We start from the raw sequence: 10,528 nt of genomic DNA on the forward strand, positions 1-10,528 counted from the left end.
ACCTGCCCTTGAGTTTTAGTTTTGTGTATGTCAAAATGAAGTAAAATGTGCTCAATGGACAGTGTTCCGTGACTCTAGGGCTGTATAAGAACAGGGAAAGGGAGACAGAGGAACAGCAGTTGTCTCAGTCAGGGCTTCAGAACATGACATCTGGAACAGCCTATCAATTATTTGGGATGCTCACTGTTGTCTCTCAACCATAAACTCCCCTCTGAAAGCTTTTCAGTCAGTTTAGTATTTCCTGTGTCACATGGCTCATGGTACAACACTGAAGTGAAAAGGGCAGTGATGCAGTGGAAGGTGTAAGACAGCATGGTCGAGTTATTAGATGTTTATTATTATACTCCGAAAATACTTGTGCTTACACAATTTTCACGATTATTTGTTTATTGAGGGCCACATTTAACCGTTCAATTTCAACTCTAAAATGTCAAGTTGCCTGGTCATGGATTTACTTGGTATAAGGTCAACAGTGATGTGTATAACACCGTTTCAGAAGAATTTACTGGTTTACTAATGTTAACATTTCGTTGTACAAATCCTTCAAACACAGTTCATGGACTACATCACCAATAGAACTTGTGAAAGATGAAGTGACCACAGAACTCAAGTGGTAAGGTCCAGCTATGCCTTGGGCAGCCTACTGCCATAGACATAACATCACACCCAGCATGGTCTATGTAGAGGGGGCTTATAGAGACCAGGAGAGCAGGCTACTCAGAGTCAGTGTTAGTACCAGGGCCAGAGGGCTGAGGGAGAGAATCGTCCCAGCACTGTCTGGGTTGGGGACAGGGTAGCCGTAGCTGGTCCTGCAGTCGTTTTTCACTTCTTCATAAGGGATGGGCAGATCATCTGGGGCCGTACCCTTCAGGCTGTCTCGTACCTGGAAGATAGGAGTTCAGAGTCAGGGAGGGTAACAAAGCACTGGACCAAATAGTGCATGAAATATGCCTGTAATCTCTGTGTATGCACTGTATTCTGTATTGCATCAGCCCTTTTTTAAATGGATCTATGGAGGCTTGTGTGTTGATGTCAATTTGTGGAAGCAGTGGTGTTGTGAGTGGTGCTGAGCTGTAGAGGTCAGTGTGTAACTTTTACTGTAGTACTCACACGCTCCACCTCTCTGAACACTCTGAGAAGGTTGTCTCCCAGAGCAGCTTTCACCTCAGCATCTGTCCATCCTCTCCTCAGCAGCTCTGCCACCAGAGCAGGGTACTTAGACACGTCCTCCAGCCCCCCCGGTACCCTGACAGACAGCACAGGTAGAGAGGGGTGTGTGTGTCAAACTGAAGCCAATATTATGCAATTCTTCTGAACTCCTCCCCCAGCAGAATGGGTTTCTTTCCATGTAAAACATTTATAAAATATTTTACTACTACTACTCAGACATGACTTTTGATATATTTTTTAAATACTACTACTATATCTACTCAGACATACAGTGGGGCAAAAAAGTATTTAGTCAGCCACCAATTGTGCAAGTTCTCCCACTTAAAAGATGAGAGAGGCCTGTAATTTTCATCATAGGTACACTTCAACTATGACAGACAAAATGAGGAAAAAAAATCCAGAAAATCACATAAGATTTTTTATGAATTTATTTGCAAAAAACAAGTATTTGGTCAGTAACAAAAGTTTATCTCAATACTTTGTTATATACCCTTTGTTGGCAATGACAGAGGTCAAACGTTTTCTGTAATTCTTCACAAGGTTTTCACACACTGTTGCTGGTATTTTGGCCCATTCCTCCATGCAGATCTCCTCTAGAGCAGTGATGTTTTGGGGCTGTTGCTGGGCAACACGGACTTTCAACTCCCTCCAAAGATTTTCGATGGGGTTGAGATCTGGAGACTGGCTAGGCCACTCCAGGACCTTGAAATGCTTCTTACGAAGCCACTCCTTCGTTGCCTGGGCGGTGTGTTTGGGATCATTGTCATGCTGAAAGACCCAGCCACGTTACATCTTCAATGCCCTTGCTGATGGAAGGAGGTTTTCACTCGAAATCTCACGATACATGGCCCCATTCATTCTTTCCTTTACACAGATCAGTCCCAAAGCATGATGTTTCCACCCCTATGCTTCACAGTAGGTATAGTGTTCTTTGGATGCAACTCAGCATTCTTTGTCCTCCAAACATGACGAGTTGAGTTTTTCTCAAAAGGTTCTATTTTGGTTTTATCTGACCATATGATATTTTCCCAATCTTCTTCTGGATCATCCAAATGCTCTCTAGCTAACTTCAGACGGGCCTGGACATGTACTGGCTTAAGCAGGGGGACACATCTGGCACTGCAGGATTTGAGTCCCTGGCGGCGTAGTGTGTTACTGATGGTAGGCTTTGTTACTTTGGTCCCAGCTCTCTGCAGGTCATTCACTAGGTCCCCCCGTGTGGTTCTGGGATTTTTGCTCACCGTTCTTGTGATCATTTTGACCCCACGGGAAAATCTTGCGTGGAGCCCCAGATCGAGGGAGATTATCAGTGGTCTTGTATGTCTTCCATTTCCTAATAATTGCTCCCACAGTTGATTTCTTCAAACCAAGCTGCTTACCTATTGCAAGCTGCTTACCTATGTCTTCCCAGCCTGGTGCAGGTCTACAATTTTGTTTCTGGTGTCCTTTGACAGCTCTTTGGTCTTGGCCATAGTGGAGTTTGGAGTGTGACTGTTTGAGGTTGTGGACAGGTGTCTTTTATACTGATAACAAGTTCAAACAGGTGCCATTAATACAGGTAACGAGTGGAGGAAAGAGGAGCCTCATAAAGAAGAAGTTACAGGTCTGTGAGAGCCAGAAATCTTGCTTGTTTGTAGGTGACCAAATACTTATTTTCCACCATAATTTGTAAATAAATTCATTAAAAATCCTACAATGTGATTTTCTGGATTTTTTTTCTCATTTTGTCTGTAATAGTTGAAGTGTACCTATGATGAAAATTACAGGCCTCTCATCTTTTGAAGTGGGAGAACTTGCACAATTGGTGGCTGACTAAATACATTTTTGCCCCACTGTATGCCTTTATACTTTTTTACTGGTATATTACAATTAGCACCTTTTTAAGATAATACACTTTGCTCAATCAAGTTCATTGGTGTTTTATTGTAACTAGGTGAATAACTCCTAGGTCAATTCCCTCGACTCACCTGCCCACTCCATCATAATCCCCACCAAAACCAATGATACTGTGTCCAGCCACATTCTTTATGTGGTCAAAGTGATCTAGATTGAACATGAAAAGAAAGGTGAATATGCAGGGCAGTCCGGAAAGTATTCAGACCCCTTCCCTTTTTCCAATTTATTTTTACGTTACAGCCTTATTCTAAAACTGATTCAGACTCTTTGCTGTCAGACTCAAAATTGAGCTCAGGTGCATCCTGTTTCCATTGATCATCCTTGAGATGTTTCTACAACTGGATTGGAGTCCACCTGTAGTAAATTCAATTGATTCGACATCATTTGGAAGGGCACACACCTGTCTATTTGGCAGTGCATGTCAGAGTAAAAACCAAGCCATAAGGTCAAAGGAATTGTCCGTAGTGCTCCGAGACAGGATTGTGTTGAGGCACAGATCTGGGGAAGGGTACCAAAACATTTATGCAGCTATGAAGGTCCCCAAGAATAGAGTGGCCTCCAACATTCTTAACTGAAAGAAGTTTGGAACCACAAAGACTCTTTCTAGAGCTGGCCAAACTGAACAATTGGGGGAGAAGGGCCTTGGTCAGGGAGGTGGCCAAGAACCTGATGGTCACTCTGACAGAGCTCCAGAGTTCCTCTGTGGAGATAGGAGAACCATCCAGAAAAAGAACCATCTCTGCAGCACTCCACCAATCAGGTCTTTATGGTAGAGTGGCCACACGAAAGCCCACTTGGAATTTGCCAAAAGGCACCTAAAGACTCAGACCATGAAAAACATTATTCTCTGGTCAAATGAAACCAAGATTGAACTCTTTGGCATGAATGCCAAGTGTCACATCTGGAGGAAACCTGGTACCATCCCTACGGTGAAGCATGGGGGTGGCAGCATCATGCTGTGGGGATGTTTTTCAGCGGCAGGGACTGGGAGACTAGTCAAGATCAAGGCAAAGATGAACGGAGCAAAGTACAGAGAGATCCTTGATGAAAATCTGCTCCAGAGCGCTCAGGACCTCAGACTGGGGCGAAGGTTCACCTTCCAACAGGACAACGACCCTAAACACACAGGCAAGACAACGCAGGAGTCTCACCACAAGTCTCAATGTCCTTGAATGGCTCAGCCAGAGCCCAGACTTGAACCCGATCGAACATCTCTGGAGAGATCTGAAAATAGCTGTGCAGCGACGCTCCCCATCCAATCTCAGAGCTTGAGAGGATCTGCAGAGAAGAATGTGAGAAACTCCCCAAATACGGGTGTCCCAAGCTTGTAGCATCAAGACTCGAGGCTGTAATCGCTACCAAAGGTGCTTCAACAAAGTACTGAATGAAGTGTCTGAATATTTATGTAAATGTGATATTTCAGTGTATTTTTTTTATACATTTGCAAAAATGTATAAAAACATGTTTTCACTTTGTCGTTATGAGGTATGGTGTGTAGATGGGTGAGAATTATAATTTTTTGAATTCATTTTGAATTCAGACTAACACAAAATGAGGAACAGGTCAAGGGGTATGAATACTTTCTGAAGAAACTGTATAATAAAAATTTGAGAGACAAGTTTGGGTGAGTGAGTGAGTGATTGGTGGAGAGTAAAAAGTAATGATAAAAATGATGACCATGACTCAGCTACTCACCTGCCACCTGTGATAGGTTGGCTGTATTGCTGCATGTGACATAGTCGTTGTAAAAGTTCACCATGACAATTCCTTTTTTGTTTTGCTGGTGAGAAAAAAGGACACAGACATATAAACTGTATGATAAGTCAGAACTATAAACTCAAGTCACTAACCATTACAATGAAGAACTGTAGCTACCATATTGGTGTAGTCAGTTGGGCTTTTATGTTCTGTTGTTAGCATTTTATGGTGCTATATAGAAATACAATGTTCCTTCATCTGTAGTTTTATGGGCCCTTACCACTGAATAGCTCAAATGTTTCCCGTACTCTTGTTGGTAAAGCTATTGTCAGCATGAGGTATTTCACAATAAATGCTTCTGACGTGAGCTGGGTTTAATAGTGTAATAAAACGTTTTAGTTTGTGTCTGTTTTCCAAGGTACTGGAAAGATCTGATGGCTTTTCTAACTTCCTTTTGATATATTTGTAGTTTTAATATCACTGTAGACATTACCACGTTTTTTTTTCAGTCTTATTGCTTACTCTTCTTTGCCTTTGCCTCAACCTTCCCTTTCTCATCCTCCCCTCAGCCTATATTCCCAGACACCTCCTTTTCACTCTTAAACCCCTTTTCAGTTCCCTGTCTGTTTCCTCAATCCATGTTCTTCCCCTTATCCCCCGTCACATACCCCTTCATCCGATCACGTCCACTCACCACTCAATCTCAGGTCCAATTCCTTTATACACCTCACCCTCCAATCCCCTCACTCTACCTGCTCTCCTAGTCCTTCTCCTCTCACTACCCGACTCCCAATACTCTATCCCCTCGTCTCTCACCCTTCTCCCCCGACTCACCACCCTCCTCGTGGGAAGGGATGAGGTCTAAGGAGAAGGAATGACCAAGTCCCTCATATATATTCTGTAATCCACTATCCCCTTGCCCCTCTCCCCCTTCACTCACCACCTTCCTCAGGACGTCGTCAGGCACGTTCCTCTTGTGTGGGCACACAGCGTAGGCAGAGGAGTGACTGAAGATGACTGGGGCTTTGGACAGGTCTAGAACCTGGTTCATCACGTTCTCTGACACGTGGGCCAAGTCAATCAACATCCCAATGCGGTTCATCTCAAATATCAGTTGCTGTCGGGTGGAGAAAAAAATGAATGTTTCTGCCAGGACTGGGGGAAATGACCCTTTTACTGTGTCACCCTACTGGTGTTATAGAGACAATTCTATGTGATTCATTCAGCCTATCAAACCTAATGATATGGTTTGTAGCTAGGATCAAGAGAATGAACTTGTTTTCATCCAGTGTGTTTTATACAAGTGATATCATACTGCTATAACATAAATGAACATCTAAAGGTAAACTAGACGAAAAAGAGTCTTTGAGGGTAACCCAATTGTTTCTGAGGAATTGCTCATTTGACAAAAATTTTTACTTGGAATATTGCCTATGTTTTTGACAGAAGCGGAAGTATTAAAAGCCGCACCAAATAGTATCATAGATATGACCTTTGTTATGAGTGGGGTAATTCCAATGTGTGTGTGTGTGTGGCTCAGTGTGATAGACCAACCTTGCCAAACTCAGACAGTCCATTGTGCTGCGATGGCTCGGCTCCCGAATCCACGAGCCAATTATCTGCCCTGGGGTGGAAAACACACACAACCACAGTAAAACACCAGGTCAGCTTCTGGAAGTGATCTTTCCCTTCCACTCTCCTATATCCTGCTAACATGATATGAATCAGTGAGGGGCTGAGGGATTCACTAGACTCTGTAGTCTGTCCAGGGCCATGGTTTGATTAGCAGGCCCATCTGTTTAGACGACTCCCCCAGAATATGACACCTCTGAAACAGGTGGTGACAGGAATCCCCTATTTTCCCCACCACAGAATTGAGTGAAATACAGTCTTTTTTTGTTGTCTATTAATAAGCAGTTTCAGCTGTTACCTGTTGTGTCTCATTCATTTACATTCGTGTCATTTCTATCTTAGCTGTATGTGCTCTTTGAGAGAGCATCATATGGTGTGTAAAGCGTTGATATGCTTAGGAATCTCAACTATGAAGTACGACAAAAAAAAATGTTGAGCACCTTGTCACTTACTAAGTATAATCTGTGGCACCTAGTCCCCAGACCAGGGTGGCCCTGTCGTCAGCAGGGTAGCAGAGCCTACTCACCATGGTGTGTTGCAGCTGTGGGTGAGGGTGAGGTAGCGGACCCCCAGGTGGTACATGGTACGCAGGGTTCCCAGGCTGCTGTCCAAAGAGTGTCCTCCTTCCACCCCGATCAGACTGGCTGTCCTGTTCTGACTAAAGGCATCCACGATATCTGTGGTAAAAGAAATACTTGATGATACAGGTGGGTGAATACAACTCTGTTATCTATGGTATTTCACAGTTGAGTGTCCCAAAGGGGTTTCATAACCAAATGTATGGCTCCATTCAATCCGTATCGTGGATGTTCAGCTCTACAGTGTGATTGAAATTTAAAGGCAATGTTCCCGTGATGGCGGAGACTGCATTCACGGTAAACGCTGCATATGTCGGCTCAATTGGAAATTACCTTTAGATGTACATTGTGGAATCTGACACTTTCACTTTACATATTGAGTAAAGCCCTTACTGTACAACTTTTGATTACACTTTTTTTTGTAGATGACTCTCACCTTTGCTGCTGGTAGCAAACATGAAGGCTTCTGGGTATTTCATGCACATTCTGTGGATGACGTCAATCTGCTCCAGAGTTTGTCTGGCTGCGTCTTTGTACTGAGTGTCACATGGTACATATGCTGCCCAGAACTGCAAGTGGACAGTAAAGGTTTTATCAGTTTATTACGTAATACAGAGTTCCCCAACTGGCGGGCTTCTTGTGGTCAATTTGCAGTCTACAAATTATTTGTAATTATGTTCTGGCCCCCCGACCATCCACTCAAGAAGAAAAAAAATCGACCTGCGGCTGAAGCTAGGGTCCCTGATTTAATACATGTATTATTATCAACCACCCTCACATACACCGTTTTGTGCGTCCTTGTCAGTTTGTGTGGGTGCATGCGTGTGTGTACCTGTGCTGCCAGTCGTCCCTCCCTGATCTTGGGGATGTTGGTGTGTGTGTTGTTGAGGGTGTACAGATCCACTTTGTTCAGCTGGTTGTTAAACTTCATCCTCAACTGCCAGGGCAGATCATTATGGCTGTGGAGTCAAGACAGAGAGATCAACGCATGACACTATTCATGCAGGGCAGTCAGTGCTGCTAACACACAGCCATTATTTAACTGTACATTAGGACAGAACCATCTTGAAACGTTAAAAAACAGCCTCCAAAATCTTAGCGAAGCATATACTGTCACGCCTGCCCCCGCTCGCTCCCGAGCACGACGCACTCCTGCCACCATCATTACACATACCTGCCTTCCCCCCCGTCACACACATCAGCGATCATTGGACTCACCTGGACTCAATCCCCTCTGTCATTACCTCCCCTATATCTGTCTGGTTCCCCGCTCTGTTCCCCGCTTCTGCATTGATTGTCATACGTCCTTGTTTACCCGTGTGCTGACGCTGTTCCTGTCCTGTTACGTGTCCGTTCCTCATTAAATGTTCAACTCCCCGTACCTGCTTCTCATCTCCAGCGTCAGTCTTTATTCACATACAATACACACCTTACATTGGCACGTCTTCTGTGCCATTAACATTACAGTGTGAATCAAATATGTCGATGTAATGTATTATAAAATATTAATTTTGGTTTAAACTTTCAAAATCACCCATTCTAGGGTCTTGTGAGGAGAGAAATATGTGTTAGTCACTTACCCATCAATCAGTGGTGTCTCTGACATTAGCCTCAGTGCGTTGTTCATGTGTTCATCCTGTGTCAAGGAGAGCTTGAGAGCACAGGACAGTATCAGAAGAGTCCCCCATACACTACTTCCAGACAACATCTCTTACTCTGTCAAACTACACCCTAGCTAACACACAATCTGATCCAGCCTGACCTGGACTTGTCCCAACAGCCTCTGGTTCACTACAGCCACTATGGTTTTCTCTCTAACTCTGTTTGTTACTAACTCAAAAAAGTGTATTTTGACTTGTTTCAATACATTTCTCAGCCTACACTAAGTTAGTTTGACTTTGGTCTGTCTGGTGCTTCTTCAGATTTCACAGTTCACTGTGTTCCCTCCGAACTCTTCCTCTGTCCCCAAAGTGTCTCTTTGTGGGCCAGGGTCAAATACTTGAGAGAGTTTATTATGCCTACTCTGTCATTATCTCTTTGGTTGTAAAAGTCAACACATGAAGTTGAGCATATTGGTTAATGTGTAACGTTCAGTACAACTCCCTCAAGTTTGAAATCCATAAGCAAGACAACCCCAGGAATGATATAGATGTGGATTAATGTTGGAAAGTGCCCGATGATGGCATGACCACTCAAATAAGAAATGTTATAAACATGTGTTCTAAATATATGTAGAGAGCACCTCATCAACAATATGTGCTGAGGGTCGGAGTTTATCAGGGGTCAGTGCAAGTTTAATAAGATGGGTTAACCTTCTACTCTACTCGGAGTGGAGTCACTGTTATACGTCCACAAATATAAATACATCTATATTTGAGTCACAATACCTGCATATGACAGGTATGATAGAAAAATGACATATTTACCTGATTTGTTTGATATTAATAGTTAACGATTATATACTTAACCAATAGTAAGACATTTCTGTTCTATGAAATGTCTGTGTGAACCGAGAGGAGCCTAATAACCTACAGCTAGCATTCCATAGATAAGATGTGGTGGGCGTAACTGAGATAAAGAGAGCCTGGAGGAATAGGAATTTTAAAAATGTAAAAGCAAGCCAACGCCTGTTCTTAATCAGGAAATTAAAGGGGTTTGGGGTCAGCCAGGATGAGGGTGTACAGCAGCTTGGCGGAGAGCATCCTCGTGTTCAATATGACAGTCTGGTATGGTAATCTGAGCGTAGAGGAGCAATAGCAAACTGACCAGAATAGTAAACACAGCCAGCAAAGTAATTGGTCGACCACAGGCGTATTTGAACATTCTGTTCCACAAGGCAACCAAAAAGAAGACACTGGCTGTCATTAGCGACCCTCCCACCCTCTACACCCTCAGTTTGAGAGGCTTCCCTCTGAACGGTGCTTCAAAATAACAGAACAACGGGTTCAAACATTCATTCGTTCCTTGTGCTGTTGGACAACTAAATGCAAAGTAAATTGTATCGGTATATGTACTTATCTATCTAGTGCAGTTGGGACAGTGGTTGTTTGCGAGTGAATGTATTAATGTCCTCTATGTTGTTAGTGCATGCAACATGATGGACTGACTGGTTTAAATGTGTGAGAATGAATGTGTGTATTTTATTATTTTAATGAAGGTGATGCCAAAGAAAAATGTCCATCCTGGATGGACAATAAAGTTTTATTCTATTCTATTGTATAGAACAAAACCCTTATTGTGTCTATTCATTATTGCATCTGAGAAACAACACCAGAGGCAGATAAGCATCTTTAGTGACAACTATATAGAAACTGCATTGTCTGTAAAGGCTAGGCTACTGTTGGGTTGACTAGTCTCATTATTGCAATAATGAATCAATGTTAAATAAAGATGATAGTTTGAAGAAATGACAAAGTCTCTCTCAGTATGAATTTCTACAACACAGGACAACAGGTACAGTTAGCCTAGTGGTTAAGAGTGTTGGGCCAGTAAACGAAAGGCTGCTGGTTTTAATCCCTGAGCCAACTAGGTGAAACATTTGTCAATGTGCAATT

General features: G+C 43.0%; 1 protein-coding gene across 2 annotated transcripts; it reads right to left on the minus strand.

Annotated features, from left to right (window-relative positions):
- Window positions 1-316: 316 nt before the first annotated feature.
- LOC112249126 (dipeptidase 1) lies at window positions 317-8,964 on the minus strand. Of its 2 annotated transcripts, none has more exons than XM_024418790.1 (10): window positions 8,555-8,964; window positions 7,807-7,933; window positions 7,411-7,543; window positions 6,923-7,073; window positions 6,319-6,388; window positions 5,705-5,881; window positions 4,762-4,846; window positions 3,138-3,213; window positions 1,111-1,246; window positions 317-883 (listed from the first exon to the last, which is right to left on the minus strand). In XM_024418790.1, exons 1-10 carry the CDS (start codon window positions 8,680-8,682, stop codon window positions 692-694), a joined length of 1,275 nt encoding a protein of 424 aa, XP_024274558.1. In that variant the 5' UTR covers window positions 8,683-8,964; the 3' UTR covers window positions 317-691. The 2 variants fall into 2 exon arrangements, with proteins under 2 accessions (XP_024274558.1, XP_024274557.1); XM_024418789.2 differs by lacking the exon at window positions 8,555-8,964 and adding an exon at window positions 8,193-8,441.
- Window positions 8,965-10,528: the final 1,564 nt, after the last annotated feature.

The sequence above is a fragment of the Oncorhynchus tshawytscha genome, linkage group LG04 (assembly GCF_018296145.1).
Source record: "Oncorhynchus tshawytscha isolate Ot180627B linkage group LG04, Otsh_v2.0, whole genome shotgun sequence".
Lineage (NCBI taxonomy): Eukaryota > Metazoa > Chordata > Actinopteri > Salmoniformes > Salmonidae > Oncorhynchus > Oncorhynchus tshawytscha.